This window comes from Oncorhynchus masou, chromosome 14 (genome assembly GCF_036934945.1).
Source record: "Oncorhynchus masou masou isolate Uvic2021 chromosome 14, UVic_Omas_1.1, whole genome shotgun sequence".
In the NCBI taxonomy this organism is placed as follows: Eukaryota; Metazoa; Chordata; class Actinopteri; order Salmoniformes; family Salmonidae; genus Oncorhynchus; species Oncorhynchus masou.
Genome location: NC_088225.1, coordinates 21,713,360 through 21,737,252, shown reverse-complemented (window position 1 = coordinate 21,737,252; position 23,893 = coordinate 21,713,360). Strand labels below are relative to the sequence as shown.

Below are 23,893 nucleotides of genomic sequence, written 5' to 3'. Positions count from 1 at the left end.
CCTTTTTAAACTATTAAGATAATAAAAGTGTAACTCAAGTGAACAACAGTGTATTGTTCTTCCCTTAGCATTTCTCCATTCATTAGAAAGAAAATGCAGCTAGGATGATGCATTATAATATATTATAAACATTGAAGAAACACATTTATTAATTACAGTTACATTAGTATACGTTATTTAAAAGTTATTTTAGAACTGCGTGGCTGTTGTGATGTGTGGATGAATCTACAGTAAGTAATCTACATCTTATTTTTGCTGGAGGTTGTTTGCACACTGGGTTCTGCATGAACACATCTGGAATCAGTGGGCCTTGCTAAACTTGGTATGCAAACTATTCAGAAATAGGTTGATGGGTTGTCAAAACAACGAAAGTGTAACACCGAGTGGTAAGAAGTTACATAACAGAAATATAGAAGAGAACTCTTCATGCAGAGAGCTCAGAAACATGCAAATGACAACTGATTTCCTTAAGCAGAAGGAGACACACACCTGGCTTCTAATACACACGGTTGCTCAACATGTTTCACTTCTGTTTTTTGGGATGCTTTTTTGGGACCAGGGTGTTACCCCTCGCTTCCGCCTGCTGCATTCCCTGTTCGCTGAGGCCTGTCCTGCTCTAACACCTGTGATTCACAACCCTCCAACTCCACATCTGACCACTACCATTACCAGTTCTCAGTGCCCAGCCAGCCAGCTACCTAATAGGTCCATAGCGCCATCTAGGTTATGTTAAAAGTCATTACACTCAGCCCAGGCCTGGTTTTCATAGATTGGGGTTACTTTAAACTGCATATAAAAAGGTATGAAGAATTTGATTAAAAGTTTACAATCTGACTTTGGCTTACATCTTGTTAATCACCAAATCGGAAAAAAATTTAAAAGTCAAAAGTGGCCCTGAATTTTCCTCCTCCTTCCACTTTGTATTAGTGCAGCGGGTCATTCCTCCAAATATCACACTGTATCCTCTCTGGGAGGAACTGGAGGTAGGATCGAAGGTGGGAATCCTCTGCATCCTGAGTGGGTTCTACCCTGACAGGCTGAGTGTGGAGTGGCTGCTGGATGACAAGACTGTGACCACATCTCCAGTCCAGCGGAAGCTGCAGAGTGTAGAAGGTGAGGAGAACACATTCAGCCTGAACAGCCAGCTGGAGCTGGACCGGAGCCAATGGACTCAAGGGTCAGAGGTCACATGCAAGGCCATCCACAATGCAGCACAAGGACCACCTACAGGAACACCAGTCTCCAGGACCACCAGTATTTGCTCAGGTGGGTTTCAGTGACAGAACTGTGTATTGGGCCAGAGGATGGGTATAGAAAAGTGTACAATTGAAAACATAGTAACAATCCAAATCTAAAAGTCTTGTGAATTCTCCATCTGTTTTCCTTTCAGCTTTTCCCTCGTCTACTCCATCCATCCACCTGGAGACCCCCAGATTCAGGACAGTGATGACACAGACTGAGGTAACAGCTACATGTGTGGTCCACTCTGCGTATGACGCCAAAGTGTCCTGGCTTCTGGATGGAAAACACCCAACCAGTAGGACCCCAGTGAACCAGGCCAGCAGGACAACTCAGAGCATCAGCAGTAACCTGACTCTTCCCTCAAGCCAATGGAAAACCCTGAACACAATAACATGCAGAGCTGAACATCGCTGCTTCAACTCCACAGAGAAGACGAGTAATGTTAAAGGTTAGAATGGAACTTTGTGATCATATTTGTATTTTACAGGCTCTAACAAACAGTGCAACAAAATGTATTCAGTGAACAATAGGTAAGTAAAGGAAGAAAAATAACAGTAAAAAGACTTTTGTAGCGAGGCTATAACAGTAGCGTAGTTTCTTGGGACCTAGAACAAGCATCTCTGTTTTGTCCGAGTCGGGCTGATTGAGGAAGTATGTACATGTAGATATGGTTAAATTGACTCCTCCCTATAGGCTGTCGTTGTCCGTGATCAGGCCTACTACTGTTCTGCCGTCTGCAAACTTAATGATGGTGTTGAGTTGTGCCAAGCCATGCAGTCGTGGGTGAACAGGGAGTACAGGAGGGGACTGAGCACGGACCTCTGGGGGGCTCCAGTGTTGAGGATCAGCATGGCAGATGTGTTGCTACCTACCCTCACCATCTGGGGACAGACCGTCAGGAAGTCCAGGATCCAGTAATAGAGGGAGGTGTTGAGTCCCAGGATCCTTAGCTTTGCAATGAGCTGTGAAGGTACTATGGTGTTGAATTCTCCAAGCATTCTAGCATTCTCACATAGGTGTTCCTTTTGTCCAGATGGGAAAGGGCAGTGTGGAGTGCAATAGAGATTGCATCATCTGTAGATCTGTTTGTGCGGTGTGCAAATTGGACTGGGTCTAGTGTTTCTGGGATAATGGTGTTGATGTGAGCCATGACCAGCATTTCAAAGCACTTCAAGGATACGGACGTGAGTTCTGTAGTCTGTAGTCATTTAGGCAGGTTGCATTCGTGTTCTTGGGCACAGGGACTATGGTGGTCTGCTTGAAACATGTTGGTATTACAGACTCAATCAGGGACATGTTGAAAATGTCAGTGAAGACACCTGCCAGTTGATCAGCATATGCACGGAGCAGATGTCCACGTAATCCTGCTGAACCCGCAGCCTTGTGAATGTTGACCTGTTTAAAGGTCTTACTCACGTCGGCTATGGAGAGTGTGATCACACAGTCGTCCAGAACAGCTGATGCTCTCATGCATGCCTCAGTGTTGCTTGACTCAAAGCGAGCATAGAAGTGATTTAGCTTGTCTGGTAGGCTCGTGTCACTGGGCAGCTCGCGGCTGTCCTTCCCTTTGTAGTCTGTGATAGTTTTGTTTCTTGGGACCTAGAACAAGCATCTCTGTTTTGTCCGAGTTTAAAAGTAGAAAGTTTGCACTAAGCACTAATGTCTAGGAGCACGAGGACAGATGCAGAGCCTCGGTCTGATGCCATTAAAAGGTCATTTACCACCTTCACAAGTGCAGTCTCAGTGCTATGATGGGGTCTAAAACTAGACTGAAGCATTTCGTATACATTGTTTGTCTTCAGGAAGGCAGTGAGTTGCTGCGCAACAGCCTTTTCTAAAAAAAATTGAGAGAATGGAAGATTCGATATAGGCCGATAGTTTTTTATATTTTCTGGGTCAAGGTTTGGCTTTTTCAAGAGAGGCTTTATTACTGCCACTTTTAATGAGTTTGGTACACATCCGGTGGATAGAGAGCCGTTTATTATGTTCAACATAGGAGGGCCAAGCACAGGAAGCAGCTCTTTCAGTAGTTTAGTTGGAATATAGGGTCCAGTATGCAGCTTGAAGGTTTAGAGGTCATGATTATTTTCATCATTGTGTCAAGAGATATAGTACTAAAACACTTGAGCATCTCTCTTGATCCTAGGTCCTGGCAGAGTTGTGCAGACTCAGGACAACTGAGCTTTGAAGGAATACGCAGATTTAAAGAGGAGTCCGTAATTTGCTTTCTAATAATCATGATCATTTCCTCAAAAAAGTTCAGGAATTTATCACTGCTAAAGTGAAAGCCATCCTCTCTTGGGGAATGCGGCTTTTTAGTTAGCTTTGTGACAGTATCAAAAAGGAATTTTGGATTGTTCTTATTTTCCTCAATTAAGTTAGAAAAAAAGGATGATCGAGCAGTAGTAAGGGCTCTTCGGTACTGCACGGTACTGTCTTTCCAAGCTAGTCGGAAGACTTCCAGTTTGGTGTGGCTCCATTTCCGTTCCAATTTTCTGGAAGCTTGCTTCAGAGCTCGGGTATTTTCTGTGTACCAGGGAGCAAGTTTCTTATGAGAAATGTTTTTAGTTTTTAGGGGTACAACTGCATCTAGGGTGTTGCGCATGGTTAAATTGATTTCCTCAGTTAGGTGGTTAACTGATTTTTGTCAGCTGCCATTTAAAACAGCTGCCATTTCTTCCTGCGCCATTGGTAGCAACACAACATAACAACAACATGGTGGCAACACAACATGGTAGCAGCACAAAACATGGTACAAACATTATTGGGTACAGACCACAGCACAAAGGGCAAGAAGTTAGAAACAACAATACATCACACAAAGCAGCCACAACTGTCAGTAAGTGTCCATGATTGAATCTTTGAATGAAGATATATACAAAGAGAAGTACAGCAAAACGTGCAGTATTCTTCTGTCCTCCCCATAAAAAGTAGAGATTATTGACACTGAAGCCAGATCAGTGTTCCTTTCTCCTGTTTACCCCTCTCCTCTGTGTGTGTCTGTTCTCCAGGACCTGCAGTGAGCGGGTCCCTGCAGCACTACCACAGTTCTGATCAGGAGGTCTCTCCCAGAGTTACTGAAGGGAGACAGTGCTGTGCTGGAGTGTGCCATCACACAACTCTCCTCCAGTGACCTCTACGTCACCTTTCAGTCCAATGGGGTTGATTTCCCTGAGAAACAGTATGTGGATCTGCCTGCCTCCAATGGCCCCCATTCCCTCACCAGACGGTTCTCTATCCCCAAATCACACTGGAATACAGACAACACTTTCACCTGTAAAGTTAACCAAGGTTTCTCCAACAGCTTGGTGTCTAGCTCCAAAGTCAAGCTTTTTAGTGAGTGAACTTCTCTCATCTGACCCAATTATACCTTCTCAAATGCTTGAAAATGTAGAAATGCCTACCTACATGAAATTATGTTTCCATTATTTGTTGCATGATATTCATTCAGCACTCCAGGGCTAAAATGGAAAAATGAAATGGTGTTCTTTCCAGGTGAACTGTCCATGGAACTCCTTCTAGTCCCCAGTGAGGAGCCGTCTGGCTCAGGGACCCAGAAACTCATATGTTCTGGGTGGGGCTTCAACCCTAAAATCAAGTGGCTCTCTGGGTCTGAACAGAGGTCTGCAGCAGACAATGAGATAAGGATGGGGGAAGACGGACATGTGGCACTAACCAGTCATATCACAGTAACACAGCAGGAGTGGAATGAGGGGAAGGACTTCATCTGTGAGGTAGATGACAAAGATCTTCAGAAAACTGTCAGGAAGAGCACCAGTTTATGCACAGGTAGTTTGTAAACTTACAGAAGTGCCTTACCTGTTTAAAGTTTACTTAAAAAGTCATAAATCATAACCTAATTACATTGGAGTATAAAACACTATTTTACGATTTTATCTCCACACTCATCTGTTTTGGTCTCAGCTTTTCCCTCGTCTACTCCATCCATCCACCTGGAGACCCCCAGATTCAGGACAGTGATGACACAGACTGAGGTAACAGCTACATGTGTGGTCCACTCTGCATATGACGCCAAAGTGTCCTGGCTTCTGGATGGAAAACACCCAACCAGTAGGACCCCAGTGAACCAGGCCAGCAGGACAACTCAGAGCATCAGCAGTAACCTGACTCTTCCCTCAAGCCAATGGAAAACCCTGAACACAATAACATGCAGAGCTGAACATCGCTGCTTCAACTCCACAGAGAAGACGAGTAATGTTAAAGGTTAGAATGGAACTTTGTGATCATATTTGTATTTTACAGGCTCTAACAAACAGTGCAACAAAATGTATTCAGTGAACAATAGGTAAGTAAAGGAAGAAAAATAACAGTAAAAAGACTTTTGTAGCGAGGCTATAACAGTAGCGTAGCTACATACAGACAGCAGTTAGTCGGGCTGATTGAGGAAGTATGTACATGTAGATATGGTTAAATTGACTCCTCCCTATAGGCTGTCGTTGTCCGTGATCAGGCCTACTACTGTTCTGCCGTCTGCAAACTTAATGATGGTGTTGAGTTGTGCCAAGCCATGCAGTCGTGGGTGAACAGGGAGTACAGGAGGGGACTGAGTACGGACCTCTGGGGGGCTCCAGTGTTGAGGATCAGCATGGCAGATGTGTTGCTACCTACCCTCACCATCTGGGGACAGACCGTCAGGAAGTCCAGGATCCAGTAATAGAGGGAGGTGTTGAGTCCCTGGATCCTTAGCTTTGTAATGAGCTGTGAAGGTACTATGGTGTTGAATTCTCCAAGCATTCTAGCATTCTCACATAGGTGTTCCTTTTGTCCAGATGGGAAAGGGCAGTGTGGAGTGCAATAGAGATTGCATCATCTGTAGATCTGTTTGTGCGGTGTGCAAATTGGACTGGGTCTAGTGTTTCTGGGATAATGGTGTTGATGTGAGCCATGACCAGCATTTCAAAGCACTTCAAGGATACGGACGTGAGTTCTGTAGTCTGTAGTCATTTAGGCAGGTTGCATTCGTGTTCTTGGGCACAGGGACTATGGTGGTCTGCTTGAAACATGTTGGTATTACAGACTCAATCAGGGACATGTTGAAAATGTCAGTGAAGACACCTGCCAGTTGATCAGCATATGCACGGAGCAGATGTCCACGTAATCCTGCTGAACCCGCAGCCTTGTGAATGTTGACCTGTTTAAAGGTCTTACTCACGTCGGCTATGGAGAGTGTGATCACACAGTCGTCCAGAACAGCTGATGCTCTCATGCATGCCTCAGTGTTGCTTGACTCAAAGCGAGCATAGAAGTGATTTAGCTTGTCTGGTAGGCTCGTGTCACTGGGCAGCTCGCGGCTGTCCTTCCCTTTGTAGTCTGTGATAGTTTTGTTTCTTGGGACCTAGAACAAGCATCTCTGTTTTGTCCGAGTTTAAAAGTAGAAAGTTTGCACTAAGCACTAATGTCTAGGAGCACGAGGACAGATGCAGAGCCTCGGTCTGATGCCATTAAAAGGTAATTTACCACCTTCACAAGTGCAGTCTCAGTGCTATGATGGGGTCTAAAACTAGACTGAAGCATTTCGTATACATTGTTTGTCTTCAGGAAGGCAGTGAGTTGCTGCGCAACAGCCTTTTCTAAAAAAAATTGAGAGGAATGGAAGATTCGATATAGGCCGATAGTTTTTTATATTTTCTGGGTCAAGGTTTGGCTTTTTCAAGAGAGGCTTTATTACTGCCACTTTTAATGAGTTTGGTACACATCCGGTGGATAGAGAGCCGTTTATTATGTTCAACATAGGAGGGCCAAGCACAGGAAGCAGCTCTTTCAGTAGTTTAGTTGGAATATAGGGTCCAGTATGCAGCTTGAAGGTTTAGAGGTCATGATTATTTTCATCATTGTGTCAAGAGATATAGTACTAAAACACTTGAGCATCTCTCTTGATCCTAGGTCCTGGCAGAGTTGTGCAGACTCAGGACAACTGAGCTTTGAAGGAATACGCAGATTTAAAGAGGAGTCCGTAATTTGCTTTCTAATAATCATGATCATTTCCTCAAAAAGTTCAGGAATTTATCACTGCTAAAGTGAAAGCCATCCTCTCTTGGGGAATGCGGCTTTTTAGTTAGCTTTGTGACAGTATCAAAAAGGAATTTTGGATTGTTCTTATTTTCCTCAATTAAGTTAGAAAAAAGGATGATCGAGCAGCAGTAAGGGCTCTTCGGTACTGCACGGTACTGTCTTTCCAAGCTAGTCGGAAGACTTCCAGTTTGGTGTGGCTCCATTTCCGTTCCAATTTTCTGGAAGCTTGCTTCAGAGCTCGGGTATTTTCTGTGTACCAGGGAGCAAGTTTCTTATGAGAAATGTTTTTAGTTTTTAGGGGTACAACTGCATCTAGGGTGTTGCGCATGGGTAAATTGATTTCCTCAGTTAGGTGGTTAACTGATTTTTGTCAGCTGCCATTTAAAACAGCTGCCATTTCTTCCTGCGCCATTGGTAGCAACACAACATAACAACAACATGGTGGCAACACAACATGGTAGCAGCACAAAACATGGTACAAACATTATTGGGTACAGACCACAGCACAAAGGGCAAGAAGTTAGAAACAACAATACATCACACAAAGCAGCCACAACTGTCAGTAAGAGTGTCCATGATTGAATCTTTGAATGAAGATATATACAAAGAGAAGTACAGCAAAACGTGCAGTATTCTTCTGTCCTCCCCCATAAAAAGTAGAGATTATTGACACTGAAGCCAGATCAGTGTTCCTTTCTCCTGTTCACCCCTCTCCTCTGTGTGTGTGTGTTCTCCAGGACCTGCAGTGAGCAGCACTACCACAGTGCTGATCAGGAGGTCTCTCCCAGAGTTACTGAAGGGAGACAGTGCTGTGCTGGAGTGTGCCATCACACAACTCTCCTCCAGTGACCTCTACGTCACCTTTCAGTCCAATGGGGTTGATTTCCCTGAGAAACAGTATGTGGATCTGCCTGCCTCCAATGGCCCCCATTCCCTCACCAGACGGTTCTCTATCCCCAAATCACACTGGAATACAGACAACACTTTCACCTGTAAAGTTAACCAAGGTTTCTCCAACAGCTTGGTGTCTAGCTCCAAAGTCAAGCTTTTTAGTGAGTGAACTTCTCTCATCTGACCCAATTATACCTTCTCAAATGCTTGAAAATGTAGAAATGCCTACCTACATGAAATTATGTTTCCATTATTTGTTGCATGATATTCATTCAGCACTCCAGGGCTAAAATGGAAAAATGAAATGGTGTTCTTTCCAGGTGAACTGTCCATGGAACTCCTTCTAGTCCCCAGTGAGGAGCCGTCTGGCTCAGGGACCCAGAAACTCATATGTTCTGGGTGGGGCTTCAACCCTAAAATCAAGTGGCTCTCTGGGTCTGAACAGAGGTCTGCAGCAGACAATGAGATAAGGATGGGGGAAGACGGACATGTGGCACTAACCAGTCATATCACAGTAACACAGCAGGAGTGGAATGAGGGGAAGGACTTCATCTGTGAGGTAGATGACAAAGATCTTCAGAAAACTGTCAGGAAGAGCACCAGTTTATGCACAGGTAGTTTGTAAACTTACAGAAGTGCCTTACCTGTTTAAAGTTTACTTAAAAAGTCATAAATCATAACCTAATTACATTGGAGTATAAAACACTATTTTACGATTTTATCTCCACACTCATCTGTTTTGGTCTCAGCTTTTCCCTCGTCTACTCCATCCCTCCACCTGGAGACCCCCAGATTCAGGACAGTGATGACACAGACTGAGGTAACAGCTACATGTGTGGTCCACTCTGCGTATGACGCCAAAGTGTCCTGGCTTCTGGATGGAAAACACCCAACCAGTAGGACCCCAGTGAACCAGGCCAGCAGGACAACTCAGAGCATCAGCAGTAACCTGACTCTTCCCTCAAGCCAATGGAAAACCCTGAACACAATAACATGCAGAGCTGAACATCGCTGCTTCAACTCCACAGAGAAGACGAGTAATGTTAAAGGTTAGAATGGAACTTTGTGATCATATTTGTATTTTACAGGCTCTAACAAACAGTGCAACAAAATGTATTCAGTGAACAATAGGTAAGTAAAGGAAGAAAAATAACAGTAAAAAGACTTTTGTAGCGAGGCTATAACAGTAGCGTAGCTACATACAGACAGCAGTTAGTCGGGCTGATTGAGGAAGTATGTACATGTAGATATGGTTAAATTGACTCCTCCCTATAGGCTGTCGTTGTCCGTGATCAGGCCTACTACTGTTCTGCCGTCTGCAAACTTAATGATGGTGTTGAGTTGTGCCAAGCCATGCAGTCGTGGGTGAACAGGGAGTACAGGAGGGGACTGAGTACGGACCTCTGGGGGCTCCAGTGTTGAGGATCAGCATGGCAGATGTGTTGCTACCTACCCTCACCATCTGGGGACAGACCGTCAGGAAGTCCAGGATCCAGTAATAGAGGGAGGTGTTGAGTCCCTGGATCCTTAGCTTTGTAATGAGCTGTGAAGGTACTATGGTGTTGAATTCTCCAAGCATTCTAGCATTCTCACATAGGTGTTCCTTTTGTCCAGATGGGAAAGGGCAGTGTGGAGTGCAATAGAGATTGCATCATCTGTAGATCTGTTTGTGCGGTGTGCAAATTGGACTGGGTCTAGTGTTTCTGGGATAATGGTGTTGATGTGAGCCATGACCAGCATTTCAAAGCACTTCAAGGATACGGACGTGAGTTCTGTAGTCTGTAGTCATTTAGGCAGGTTGCATTCGTGTTCTTGGGCACAGGGACTATGGTGGTCTGCTTGAAACATGTTGGTATTACAGACTCAATCAGGGACATGTTGAAAATGTCAGTGAAGACACCTGCCAGTTGATCAGCATATGCACGGAGCAGATGTCCACGTAATCCTGCTGAACCCGCAGCCTTGTGAATGTTGACCTGTTTAAAGGTCTTACTCACGTCGGCTATGGAGAGTGTGATCACACAGTCGTCCAGAACAGCTGATGCTCTCATGCATGCCTCAGTGTTGCTTGACTCAAAGCGAGCATAGAAGTGATTTAGCTTGTCTGGTAGGCTCGTGTCACTGGGCAGCTCGCGGCTGTCCTTCCCTTTGTAGTCTGTGATAGTTTTGTTTCTTGGGACCTAGAACAAGCATCTCTGTTTTGTCCGAGTTTAAAAGTAGAAAGTTTGCACTAAGCACTAATGTCTAGGAGCACAAGGACAGATGCAGAGCCTCGGTCTGATGCCATTAAAAGGTCATTTACCACCTTCACAAGTGCAGTCTCAGTGCTATGATGGGGTCTAAAACTAGACTGAAGCATTTCGTATACATTGTTTGTCTTCAGGAAGGCAGTGAGTTGCTGCGCAACAGACTTTTCTAAAAAAAAATTGAGAGGAATGGAAGATTCGATATAGGCCGATAGTTTTTTATATTTTCTGGGTCAAGGTTTGGCTTTTTCAAGAGAGGCTTTATTACTGCCACTTTTAATGAGTTTGGTACACATCCGGTGGATAGAGAGCCGTTTATTATGTTCAACATAGGAGGGCCAAGCACAGGAAGTAGCTCTTTCAGTAGTTTAGTTGGAATATAGGGTCCAGTATGCAGCTTGAAGGTTTAGAGGTCATGATTATTTTCATCATTGTGTCAAGAGATATAGTACTAAAACACTTGAGCATCTCTCTTGATCCTAGGTCCTGGCAGAGTTGTGCAGACTCAGGACAACTGAGCTTTGAAGGAATACGCAGATTTAAAGAGGAGTCCGTAATTTGCTTTCTAATAATCATGATCATTTCCTCAAAAAAGTTCAGGAATTTATCACTGCTAAAGTGAAAGCCATCCTCTCTTGGGGAATGCAGCTTTTTAGTTAGCTTTGTGACAGTATCAAAAAGGAATTTTGGATTGTTCTTATTTTCCTCAATTAAGTTAGAAAAAAAGGATGATCGAGCAGCAGTAAGGGCTCTTCGGTACTGCACGGTACTGTCTTTCCAAGCTAGTCGGAAGACTTCCAGTTTGGTGTAGCTCCATTTCCGTTCCAATTTTCTGGAAGCTTGCTTCAGAGCTCGGGTATTTTCTGTGTACCAGGGAGCAAGTTTCTTATGAGAAATGTTTTTAGTTTTTAGGGGTACAACTGCATCTAGGGTGTTGCGCATGGGTAAATTGATTTCCTCAGTTAGGTGGTTAACTGATTTTTGTCAGCTGCCATTTAAAACAGCTGCCATTTCTTCCTGCGCCATTGGTAGCAACACAACATAACAACAACATGGTGGCAACACAACATGGTAGCAGCACAAAACATGGTACAAACATTATTGGGTACAGACCACAGCACAAAGGGCAAGAAGTTAGAAACAACAATACATCACACAAAGCAGCCACAACTGTCAGTAAGAGTGTCCATGATTGAATCTTTGAATGAAGATATATACAAAGAGAAGTACAGCAAAACGTGCAGTATTCTTCTGTCCTCCCCCATAAAAAGTAGAGATTATTGACACTGAAGCCAGATCAGTGTTCCTTTCTCCTGTTTACCCCTCTCCTCTGTGTGTGTGTGTTCTCCAGGACCTGCAGTGAGCAGCACTACCACAGTTCTGATCAGGAGGTCTCTCCCAGAGTTACTGAAGGGAGACAGTGCTGTGCTGGAGTGTGCCATCACACAACTCTCCTCCAGTGACCTCTACGTCACCTTTCAGTCCAATGGGGTTGATTTCCCTGAGAAACAGTATGTGGATCTGCCTGCCTCCAATGGCCCCCATTCCCTCACCAGACGGTTCTCTATCCCCAAATCACACTGGAATACAGACAACACTTTCACCTGTAAAGTTAACCAAGGTTTCTCCAACAGCTTGGTGTCTAGCTCCAAAGTCAAGCTTTTTAGTGAGTGAACTTCTCTCATCTGACCCAATTATACCTTCTCAAATGCTTGAAAATGTAGAAATGCCTACCTACATGAAATTATGTTTCCATTATTTGTTGCATGATATTCATTCAGCACTCCAGGGCTAAAATGGAAAAATGAAATGGTGTTCTTTCCAGGTGAACTGTCCATGGAACTCCTTCTAGTACCCAGTGAGGAGCCGTCTGGCTCAGGGACCCAGAAACTCATATGTTCTGGGTGGGGCTTCAACCCTAAAATCAAGTGGCTCTCTGGGTCTGAACAGAGGTCTGCAGCAGACAATGAGATAAGGATGGGAGAAGACGGACATGTGGCACTAACCAGTCATATCACAGTAACACAGCAGGAGTGGAATGAGGGGAAGGACTTCATCTGTGAGGTAGATGACAAAGATCTTCAGAAAACTGTCAGGAAGAGCACCAGTTTATGCACAGGTAGTTTGTAAACTTACAGAAGTGCCTTACCTGTTTAAAGTTTACTTAAAAAGTCATAAATCATAACCTAATTACATTGGAGTATAAAACACTATTTTACGATTTTATCTCCACACTCATCTGTTTTGGTCTCAGCTTTTCCCTCGTCTACTCCATCCATCCACCTGGAGACCCCCAGATTCAGGACAGTGATGACACAGACTGAGGTAACAGCTACATGTGTGGTCCACTCTGCGTATGACGCCAAAGTGTCCTGGCTTCTGGATGGAAAACACCCAACCAGTAGGACCCCAGTGAACCAGGCCAGCAGGACAACTCAGAGCATCAGCAGTAACCTGACTCTTCCCTCAAGCCAATGGAAAACCCTGAACACAATAACATGCAGAGCTGAACATCGCTGCTTCAACTCCACAGAGAAGACCAGTAATGTTAAAGGTTAGCATGGAACTTCGTGATCATATATTTTTATTTTATTTTATTGAACCTTTATTTAACGACGACCTACCAAAAAGGCAAAAGGCCTCCTGTGGGGATGGGGTCTGGGTTTAAAAATGAATAAATAAATAATATATAAATATTGGACAAAACACACATCACAACAAGAGAGGTAACACAACACTACATAAAGAGAGACCTAAGACAACATCATAGCAAGGCAGCAACACATGACAACACAGCAAATCAAATCAAAACAGTTTTTTTGTCACGTGCGTCAAATACAACAGATGTAGTAGACCTTACAGTGAAATGCCTTACAGTGAAATGCTTACTCACAGGCTCTAACAAACAGTGCAAAAAAGGTATTCAGTGAAGAATAGGTAAGTAAAGAAAGAAAAACAACATTAAAAATACATTGAAAAATAGCAGTAGCGAGGCTATGTACAGTCGCTAGGCTATAACAGTAGCGAGGCTATAACAGTAGCTAGGCTATAACAGTCGCGAGGCTATAACAGTAGCTAGGCTATAACAGTCGCGAGGCTACATACAGACACCGGTTAGTCGGGCTGATTGAGGAGGTTTGTACTTGTAGATATTTTAAAGTGACTATGCATATATGATAAACTTAGAGTAGCAGTAGCGTAACAGATGGGTTGGCGTGTGACGGGTGGTGGGTGGCTGGTGGCAGGTGGCAGGATACAATGCAGATAGCCCAGTTTGCCAATGTGCGGGGGCACAGATGGTTGGGCCAATTGAGGTAGTATGTACATAAATGTATAGTTAAAGTGACTATGCATACATGATAAACAGAGAGTAGCAGCAGCGTAAAAGAGGGGTTGGGGGGGCACACAATGCAAATAGTCCGAGTAGCCATTTGATTACCTGTTCAGGAGTCTATTGGCTTGGGGGTGGAAACTGTTGAGAAGCCTTTTTGTCCTAGACTTGGCACTCCGGTACCGCTTACCATGCTAGTAGAGAGAACAGGCTAAGACTGGGGTGACTGGGGTCTTTGACAATTTTTAGAGCCTTCCTCTGACACCGCCTGGTGTAGAGGTCCTGGATGGCAGGCAGCTTAGCCCCAGTGATGTACTGGGCCATAGGCACTCACCTCTGTTATGCCTTGCGGTCGGTGGCCGAGCAATTGCTGCACCAGGCAGTGATGCCACCAGTTAGAATGCTCTTGATGTTGCAGCTGTAGAACCTTTTGAGGATCTGAGGACCCATGGCAAATCTTTTTAGTTTCCTGGGGTGAAATAGGCTTTATCATGCCCTCTTCACGACTGTCTTGGTGTCTTTGGACCATTCAAGTTTGTTGTTGATGTGGACACCAAGGAACTTGAAGCTCTCAACCTGCTCCACTACAGCCCCGTCGATGAGAATGGGGGTGTGCTCGGTCCTCCTTTTCCTGTAGTCCACAATTATCTCCTTAGTCTTGGTTACATTGAGGGATGGGTTGTTATTCTGGCACCACCAGGCAGGTCTCTGACCTCCTCCCTATAGGCTGTCTCGTCGTTGTCCATGATCAGGCCTACCACTGTCGTGTCGTCTGCAAACTTAATGATGGTGTTGGAGTTGTGCCTGGCTATGCAGTTGTGAGTGAACAGGGAGCACAGGAAAGGACTGAGCATGCACCACAGGGGGACTCCAGTGTTGAGGATCAGTGTGGCAGATGTGTTGCTACCTACCCTCACCACCTGGGAGCAGCCCGTCAGGAAGTCCAGGATTCAGCTTATAAGGAGGTATTTAGACCCAGGATCCTTAGCTTAGTGATGAGCTTTGAGGGTACTATGGTGTGGAACTCTGAGCTGTAGTCAATGAATAGCATTCTCACATAGGTGTTCCTTTTGTCCAGGTAGGAAAGGGCAGTGTGGAGTGCAATAGAGATTGCATCATCCATAGATCTGTTTGGGAAGTATGCAAATTGGAGTGGGGTCTAGGGTTTCTGGGATAATGGTGTTGATGTGAGCCATGACCAGCCTTTCAACGCACTTCATGGCTACGGATATGAGTGCTACAGTTCTGTAGTCATTTAGGCACGTTGCCTTTGTGTTCTTGGGCACAGGGACTATGGTGGTCTGCTTGAAACATGTTGGTATTACAGACTCAATCAGGGACATGTTGAAAATGTCAGTGAAGACACCTGCCAGTTGATCAGCATATGCCCGGAGCAGACATCCTGGTAATCCTTCTGGCCTCGCAGCCTTGTGAATGTTGACCTGTTTAAAGGTCTTACTCACGTCGGCTACGGAGAGTGTGATTACACAGTCGTCCGGAACAGCTGATGCTCTCATTCATGCCTCAGTTTTGCTTGCCTGGAAGTGAGCATAGAAGTGATTTAGCTCGTCTGGTAGGCTCGTGTCACTGGGCAGCTCGCGCCTTTTGTAGGCTAAATAGTTTGCAAGCCCTGACACATAAGACGAGCATCAGAGCCGGTGTAGTACGATTCAATCTTAGCCCTGTATTGACGCTTTGCCTGTTTGTTGGTTCATCAGAGGGCATAGAGGAATTTCTCATAAGCTTCCGGGTTAGAGTCCCACACCTTGACAGCGGCAGCTCTACCCTTTAGCTCAGTGCGAATGTTTCCTGTAATCCATGACTTCTGGTTGGGGTACGTACGTACAGTTACTGTGGGGACGATATCCTCGATGCACTTATTGATAAAGCCAGGGACTGATGTGGTGAACTCCTCAATGCCATCGGAAGAATCATGGAACATGTTCCAGACTGTGATAGCAAAACCGTCCTGTAGATTAGCATCTGCTTCATCTGACCACTTTTTTATAGACCTCGTCATTGGTGCTCCCTGCTTTAATTTTTGCTTGCAAGCAGGAATCAGGAGGATAAAATTGTGGTCAGATTTACCAAATGTAGGGCAAAGGAGAGCTTTGTACGCGTCTCTGTGTGTGGAGTACAGTTGATCTAGAATGTATTTCCCTCTGGTTGCACATTTGACATGTTGATAGAAATTAGGTAGAACTGATTTAAGTTCGCAGCCCCCCCCCCGGCTGTAATGGCAGCTTCCCCACTCCCTTTCCTCCAAACGTAACGATGGTCATTATCATTTACATTACATTTAAGTCATTTGGCAGACGCTCTTATCCAGAGCGACTTACAAATTGGTGAATTCACCTTATGACATCCAGTGGAACAGCCACTTTACAATAGTGCATCTAAATCATTTAAGGGGGGGGTGAGAAGGATTACTTTATCCTATCCTAGGTATTCCTTAAAGAGGTGGGGTTTCAGCTGTCTCTGGAAGGTGGTGATTGACTCCACTGTCCTGGCGTCATGAGGGAGTTTGTTCCACCATTGGGGGGCCAGAGCAGCGAACAGTTTTGACTGGGCTGAGCGGGAACTGTACTTCCTCAGTGGTAGGGAGGCGAGCAGGCCAGAGGTGGATGAACGCAGTGCCCTTGTTTGGGTGTAGGGCCTGATCAGAGCCTGGAGGTACTGCGGTGCCGTTCCCCTCACAGCTCCGTAGGCAAGCACCATGGTCTTGTAGCGGATGCGAGCTTCAACTGGAAGCCAGTGGAGAGAGCGGAGGAGCGGGGTGACGTGAGAGAACTTGGGAAGGTTGAACACCAGACGGGCTGCGGCGTTCTGGATGAGTTGTAGGGGTTTAATGGCACAGGCAGGGAGCCCAGCCAACAGCGAGTTGCAGTAATCCAGACGGGAGATGACAAGTGCCTGGATTAGGACCTGCGCCGCTTCCTGTGTGAGGCAGGGTCGTACTCTGCGGATGTTGTAGAGCATGAACCTACAGGAACGGGCCACCGCCTTGATGTTAGTTGAGAACGACAGGGTGTTGTCCAGGATCACGCCAAGGTTCTTAGCGCTCTGGGAGGAGGACACAATGGAGTTGTCAACCGTGAGGGCGAGATCATGGAACGGGCAGTCCTTCCCCGGGAGGAAGAGCAGCTCCGTCTTGCCGAGGTTCAGCTTGAGGTGGTGATCCGTCATCCACACTGATATGTCTGCCAGACATGCAGAGATGCGGTCGCCACCTGGTCATCAGAAGGGGGAAAGGAGAAGATTAATTGTGTGTCGTCTGCATAGCAATGATAGGAGAGACCATGTGAGGTTATGACAGAGCCAAGTGACTTGGTGTATAGCGAGAATAGGAGAGGGCCTAGAACAGAGCCCTGGGGGACACCAGTGGTGAGAGCACGTGGTGAGGAGACAGATTCTCGCCACGCCACCTGGTAGGAGCGACCTGTCAGGTAGGACGCAATCCAAGCGTGGGCCGCGCCGGAGATGCCCAACTCGGAGAGGGTGGAGAGGAGGATCTGATGGTTCACAGTATCGAAGGCAGCCGATAGGTCTAGAAGGATGAGAGCAGAGGAGAGAGAGTTAGCTTTAGCAGTGCGGAGCGCCTCCGTGATACAGAGAAGAGCAGTCTCAGTTGAATGACTAGTCTTGAAACCTGACTGATTTGGATCAAGAAGGTCATTCTGAGAGAGATAGCGGGAGAGCTGGCCAAGGACGGCACGTTCAAGAGTTTTGGAGAGAAAAGAAAGAAGGGATACTGGTCTGTAGTTGTTGACATCGGAGGGATCGAGTGTAGGTTTTTTCAGAAGGGGTGCAACTCTCGCTCTCTTGAAGACGGAAGGGACGTAGCCAGCGGTCAGGGATGAGTTGATGAGCGAGGTGAGGTAAGGGAGAAGGTCTCCGGAAATGGTCTGGAGAAGAGAGGAGGGGATAGGGTCAAGCGGGCAGGTTGTTGGGCGGCCGGCCGTCACAAGAAGCGAGATTTCATCTGGAGAGAGAGGGGAGAAAGAGGTCAGAGCACAGGGTAGGGCAGTGTGAGCAGAACCAGCGGTGTCGTTTGACTTAGCAAACGAGGATCGGATGTCGTCGACCTTCTTTTCAAAATGGTTGACGAAGTCATCTGCAGAGAGGGAGGAGGGGGGGGGGGGGATTCAGGAGGGAGGAGAAGGTGGCAAAGAGCGTCCTAGGGTTAGAGGCAGATGCTTGGAATTTAGAGTGGTAGAGGGTGGCTTTAGCAGCAGAGACAGAGGAGGAAAATGTAGAGAGGAGGGAGTGAAAGGATGCCAGGTCCGCAGGGAGGCGAGTTTTCCTCCATTTCCGCTCGGCTGCCCGGAGCCCTGTTCTGTGAGCTCGCAATGAGTCGTCGAGCCACGGAGCGGGAGGGGAGGACCGAGCCGGCCTGGAGGATAGGGGACATAGAGAGTCAAAGGATGCAGAAAGGGAAGAGAGGAGGGTTGAGGAGGCAGAATCAGGAGATAGGTTGGAGAAGGTTTGAGCAGAGGGAAGAGATGATAGGATGGAAGAGGAGAGAGTAGTGGGGGAGAGAGAGCGAAGGTTGGGACGGCGCGATACCATCCGAGTAGGGGCAGTGTGGGAAGTGTTGGATGAGAGCGAGAGGGAAAAGGATACAAGGTAGTGGTCGGAGACTTGGAGGGGAGTTGCAATGAGGTTAGTGGAAGAACAGCATCTAGTAAAGATGAGGTCGAGCGTATTGCCTGCCTTGTGAGTAGGGGGGAAGGTGAGAGGGTGAGGTCAAAAGAGGAGAGGAGTGGAAAGAAGGAGGCAGAGAGGAATGAGTCAAAGGTAGACGTGGGGAGGTTAAAGTCGCCCAGGACTGTGAGAGGTGAGCCGTCCTCAGGAAAGGAGCTTATCAAGGCATCAAGCTCATTGATGAACTCTCCGAGGGAACCTGGAGGGCGATAAATGATAAGGATGTTAAGCTTGAAAGGGCTGGTAACTGTGACAGCATGGAATTCAAAGGAGGCGATAGACAGATGGGTAAGGGGAGAAAGAGAGAATGACCACTTGGGAGAGATGAGGATCCCGGTGCCACCACCCCGCTGACCAGAAGCTCTCGGGGTGTGCGAGAACACGTGGGCAGACAAAGAGAGAGCAGTAGGAGTAGCAGTGTTATCTGTGGTGATCCATGTTTCCGTCAGTGCCAAGAAGTCGAGGGACTGGAGGGAGGCATAGGCTGAGATGAACTCTGCCTTGTTGGCCGCAGATTGGCAGTTCCAGAGGCTACCGGAGACCTGGAACTCCACGTGGGTCGTGCGCGCTGGGACCACCAGATTAGGGTGGCCGCGGCCACGCGGTGTGGAGCGTTTGTATGGTCTGTGCAGAGAGGAGAGAACAGGGATAGATAGACACATAGTTAACAGGCTACAGAAGAGGCTACGCTAATGCAAAGGAGATTGAATGACAAGTGGACTACACGTCTCGAATGTTCAGAAAGTTAAGCTTACGTAGCAAGAATCTTATTGACTAAAATGATTGAAATGATACAGTACTGCTGGAGTAGGCTAGCTGGCAGTGGCTGCGTTGTTGACTTTGTAGGCTAGCTGGCAGTGGCTGCGTTGTTGACACTACACTAATCAAGTCGTTCCGTCGAGTGTAATAGTTTCTACAGTGCTGCTATTCGGGGGCTAGCTGGCTAGCTAGCAGTGTTGATTACGTTACGTTATGTTAAAAGAACAACAATAGCTGGCTAGCTAACCTAGAAAATCGCTCTAGACTACACAATTGTCTTAGATACAAAGACGGCTATGTAGCTAGCTAGCTACGATCAAACAAATCAAACCGTTGTTCTGTAATGAAGTGAAATGAAAATGTGATACTACCTGTGGAGCGAAGCGGAATGTTGACCGGGTTGTTGAAGTTCTATTCGGTAGACGTTGGCTAGCTGTTGGCTAGCTAGCTAGCAGTATCTCCTACGTTAAGGTCGACAAATAGCTGGCTAGCTAACCTCGGTAAATTAAGATAATCACTCTAAGTCTACACACTCTAAACTACACAATTATCTTGGATACGAAGACAGCAAAGACAACTATGTAGCTAACTAACACTACACTAATCGAGTCGTTCAGTTGAGTGTAATAGTTTCTACAGTGCTGGTAGACGGTGGACGTTAGCTAGCTGCTGGGCAGATAGCAGTGTAGACTACGTTAGGACGACGAAATACGATAATTACGCAATTATCTTTGATACAAAGACGGCTATGTAGCTAGCTAAGAAGAAATTGCTAAGATTAGACAAATCAAACCGTTGTACTATAATGAAATGTAATGAAAATGTAATGAAAAGTTATACTACCTGCGGACCGAAGTGTAGATGCGACCGCTCGCTCCAACCCGGAACCGGGTTCTATGTTTGTTTCACCAGACCAGAGGACATTTCTCCAGAAAGTATGATCTTTCTCCCCATGTGCAGTTACAAATCGTAGTCTGGCTTTTTTTATGGTGGTTTTGGAGTAGTGGCTTCTTCCTTGCTGAGCGGCCTTTTAGGTTATGTTGATATAGGACTCGTTTTACTGTGGATATAGATACTTTTGTATCTGTTTCCTCCAGCAGTAGATATAGATGTCCGAACCGACTAAAACTATAGTTTGTTAACAAGAAATGTGTGGAGTGGTTGAAAAACGAGTTTGAATGACTCCAACCTAGTTTTCCCATGATCAAATACCATTACCCCAGTTCCAGTCCTGATCCAGCATCCATGCTCTACTCAGTTTCTCTCTCAGACTATGTCATGCAGCCCCCTCTCTCCCCTCCCAGACTATCAGTCATGCAGCCCCCCCTCTATCCACCCAGTTTCTCTTCCAGACTATCAGTCATACAGCCCCCTCTCTCCCCAGTCTCATCCACTCCAGTCTCTCCTTCCATGACTCTCGCTATCTCTCTCTCTCCAGGCTCAGTGACCCCCTCCGCACCAACAGCAACCCTGCTCCAGGATCCCAGTGAGCTCGTCTGCCTGGTGCTTGGCTTCAGCCCTTCAGACATCAACATCACCTGGCTGCTGGACAACGTCACAGAGCTGTGGAACAACAACACTAGCACCCCCTACAGGGCACCAGGAGGAAAGTTCGGCATCAGGAGCCACCTGAGCCTGGCACACCAGGATTTGACACCGGGGGCTGTTTACACCTGCAGGGTGACCCACACCACCCAGACTCTGGCCCTGAACATATCCAAACCAGGTGTCTGTCTGTCTATTCACTCAATTCTGATACAATAACATTTTCCTGGTGCTAGCCTCTTTCTAGCCTCTTTCATCATTGTAGTAGAGCATTACAGTTTGGATTCCAGGCTAGCCTGTTTCTGCAACACTTTCTCAATGAAAATCTCCTTCTTTCCTTTTGAGTAGAGATCCTTGAGGTGGAGGGTGTCTTCTTTGACGAGAACAGGTCTGATCCCATTCTGGCGGACACTGCAGAGGAGAACTGGAACATGGCCTGCAGCTTTCTGGTCCTCTTCCTCATCTCCCTCCTCTACAGCTTCATAGTCACTCTGGTCAAGGTGAGAGGGAGGATATAACCACCTCACAAGTTTTCACTGCTTAGCTTTGAAGTGCAATATATGTTTATGCGATTAGCGTAAAACAATAAATATAAGAATGCATTCTTATGTCCCAGTGTGTCTTTACTGCATTGATGATATGTTGAAGCACCTGTTGAGTTTCAGACATTGAATGTCATCCCACACAGAGGGTATTCAGATTATCCTCATGTTCAATATCAATCTAATGGGTCTACCCCGAGGCTATATGTTGTTGTTTTTTTGTATTTTGTATGTCACTGCAACCTCATTATCACACTTACTCACATGTTATTGCTGGTTACGCCACAGTTACATTTTGAATATAAAAAAGCATTACAAGGTTTTCACAACTTATACTTACCTATATTTTTCTTTTTTTCAGACAAAATGATGACTTCAGGACACTTCCTGATGACTTCAGGACACTATATGATAGATCCCTAGGAGTTCAACTGGAAATGAAACCATTTGTTTCTTTAGAAAATTGCATAGATTTAATTACTTACGGTTTCCTGTAGCTGGTGACAGGGAAGTGTTAGATGACAGGGAAGTGTTTGATGACAGGGAAGTGACAGGGAAGTGTTAGATGACAGGGAAGTGACAGGGAAGTGTTAGATGACAGGGAAGTGTTTGATGACAGGGAAGTGACAGGGAAGTGACAGGGAAGTGACAGGAAAGTGACAAGGAAGTGACAGGGAAGTGTTTGATGACAGGGAAGTGTTTGATGACAGGGAAGTGTTTGATGACAGGGAAGTGACAGGGAAGAAACAGGGAAGTGTTCGATGACAGGGAAGTGACAGGGAAGTGTTCGATGACAGGGAAGTGTTTGATGACAGGGAAGTGTTTGATGACAGGGAAGTGACAGGGAAGTGACAGGGAAGTGACAAGGAAGTGACAGGGAAGTGTTTGATGACAGGGAAGTGTTTGATGACAGGGAAGTGTTTGATGACAGGGAAGTGACAGGGAAGTGACAGTGAAGTGTTTGATGACAGGGAAGTGTTTGATGACAGGGAAGTGACAGGGAAGTGACAGGGAAGTGTTTGATGACAGGGAAGTGACAGGGAAGTGACAGGGAAGTGTTTGATGACAGGGAAGTGACAGGGAAGTGACAGGGAAGTGTTTGATGACAGGGAAGCGACAGGGAAGTGTTTGATGACAGGGAAGTGTTCTTGTTTTTATTCCCCCACTAGGACAGACAATGTGGTGGTGCGCTTACTTGCTCTCATCTCTTGCTAATGCGTTATAGAATTTTTGAGCAGAGATATAAAACAAAATGGATGTTTAACCTCGATTAAATAAGGCCGACCATTACTCTCTATAATGAAGTATTTAGACACCAGTAATTGCTGAATTATCTGCTGATAATAAAACATTATTTCAAACAACCTACTTTGTCCTCCTCCCTCTTGTGTGTTATTTGTAGTTTATCATTTCTAAATTATCTTAAAATGTTTATACCATTAATAAAGATAAAAATCATGTTTCATATGTGATTTGATATAAATACATATAGAGAAAAACATTAAAAGTGCAACGGTTCTCGTCTGTCGAAGGAGAAGTGGACCAAAATGCAGCGTGTTATTTTTGAGACATGTTTAATGACGGATGAAAAATGAACTATACAAAAACAACAAATGGAACGAAAACCTATACAGCCTATCTGGTGACAACAAACACAGAGACAGGAACAATCACCCACGAAATACTCAAAGAATATGGCTGCCTAAATATGGTTCCCAATCAGAGACAACGATAAACACCTGCCTCTGATTGAGAACCACTCCAGACAGCCATAGACTATGCTAGACACCCCCACTAAACCACACACCCAAAACCCCAAGACAAAACACACCACAATAAACCCATGTCACACCCTGGCCTGACCAAATAAATAAAGACAAACACAATATATTTTGACCAGGGCATGACAAAAAGACCACATAAGTAGGACCATGCTTTTTGGTTGTTGTTTTTCTGGTACTTTTTACTAGAATTTCCAACATGATACACTGGGTTTGCTGCTGGTAGAAAACCCTAGGAAAAGTTATTTAATTGATACAAGCTTTCTCCAATCAATCAATCACAGTCTTGTTGTGCGGTGTGTATTTGGTGGGGGGATTCACCTTAGCCAGGGGAGGCATATCTCTGTGAATCTTAATCACACAAAGCCTATTATTTGGCAGGGAATAGTATTTGTAGATCAGCCTCCCCTGGCTTAGGTGAGCCCCCCAACACACACACACACACACGAACAACCAGATCGGAGACAGCTTGTGTTAATTAAATACAATATCTCCCCGTTTGCTGTCATGCACCTTGTTTCATCACTGTAACACCATTGTTGCCCACTAGAGGACGCTACAAGACTGGGGTGCATCTGACTGTGGGCTGGTACATTTCCCATGTGTGGCAATGGTCACTGGTCTGTATGCAGATGCTCACAGTTCGGCAAACAACTGAAAATATTAGCTGACTGCATTCAGGGAAGGTACCCACGAATACAGAGGAAGAGACAGTTATTCTCAAAATGTCTGCATATGTCAGCAAGAATATCTGTGAGTGTGAGTGTATGTATGTCTGGAGGGTTTGAAGGAATTCACATCTGGGAGGGAAGAGACGGA

The 23,893-nt window shown here is 45.7% G+C and overlaps 1 protein-coding gene and 1 gene segment (V, D, J or C); both read left to right on the top strand.

The window, feature by feature from the left end:
- The first annotated feature begins 541 nt into the window (after nucleotides 1–541).
- On the top strand, nucleotides 542–1,757 carry LOC135553833 (immunoglobulin epsilon heavy chain-like). The segment is given in 3 exon segments: nucleotides 542–608; nucleotides 928–1,266; nucleotides 1,391–1,757. Coding segments are annotated over 3 exon segments (711 nt in total).
- Nucleotides 1,758–4,497: 2,740 nt separating this feature from the next.
- On the top strand, nucleotides 4,498–22,658 carry LOC135554519 (uncharacterized). 5 transcript variants are annotated; one of them, XM_064986862.1, is made up of 12 exons: nucleotides 4,498–4,578; nucleotides 4,738–5,031; nucleotides 5,167–5,466; nucleotides 8,013–8,327; nucleotides 8,487–8,783; nucleotides 8,916–9,215; nucleotides 11,764–12,078; nucleotides 12,238–12,534; nucleotides 12,667–12,966; nucleotides 20,645–20,932; nucleotides 21,100–21,251; nucleotides 21,655–22,658. In XM_064986862.1, exons 2-12 carry the CDS (start codon nucleotides 4,749–4,751, stop codon nucleotides 21,661–21,663), a joined length of 2,856 nt encoding a protein of 951 aa, XP_064842934.1. In that variant the 5' UTR covers nucleotides 4,498–4,578; nucleotides 4,738–4,748; the 3' UTR covers nucleotides 21,664–22,658. The 5 variants fall into 5 exon arrangements, with proteins under 5 accessions (XP_064842934.1, XP_064842936.1, XP_064842932.1 ...); XM_064986864.1 differs by having other exon boundaries at nucleotides 4,738–5,034; nucleotides 8,487–8,780; nucleotides 12,238–12,531; XM_064986860.1 differs by having other exon boundaries at nucleotides 4,738–5,034; nucleotides 8,487–8,780.
- The last annotated feature ends 1,235 nt before the right edge of the window (nucleotides 22,659–23,893 follow it).

Coding starts and splice junctions, on each gene's coding strand:
- LOC135554519 (XM_064986859.1), top strand. CDS start 4,749: ATGGAACTCCTTCTAGTCCCCAGTGAGGAGCCGTCTGGCTCAGGGACC. Junction 5,035..5,166: donor CACCAGTTTATGCACAGGTA/GTTTGTAAACTT, acceptor TTTTGGTCTCAG/CTTTTCCCTCGTCTACTCCA. Junction 5,467..8,012: donor GAAGACGAGTAATGTTAAAG/GTTAGAATGGAA, acceptor TGTGTTCTCCAG/GACCTGCAGTGAGCAGCACT.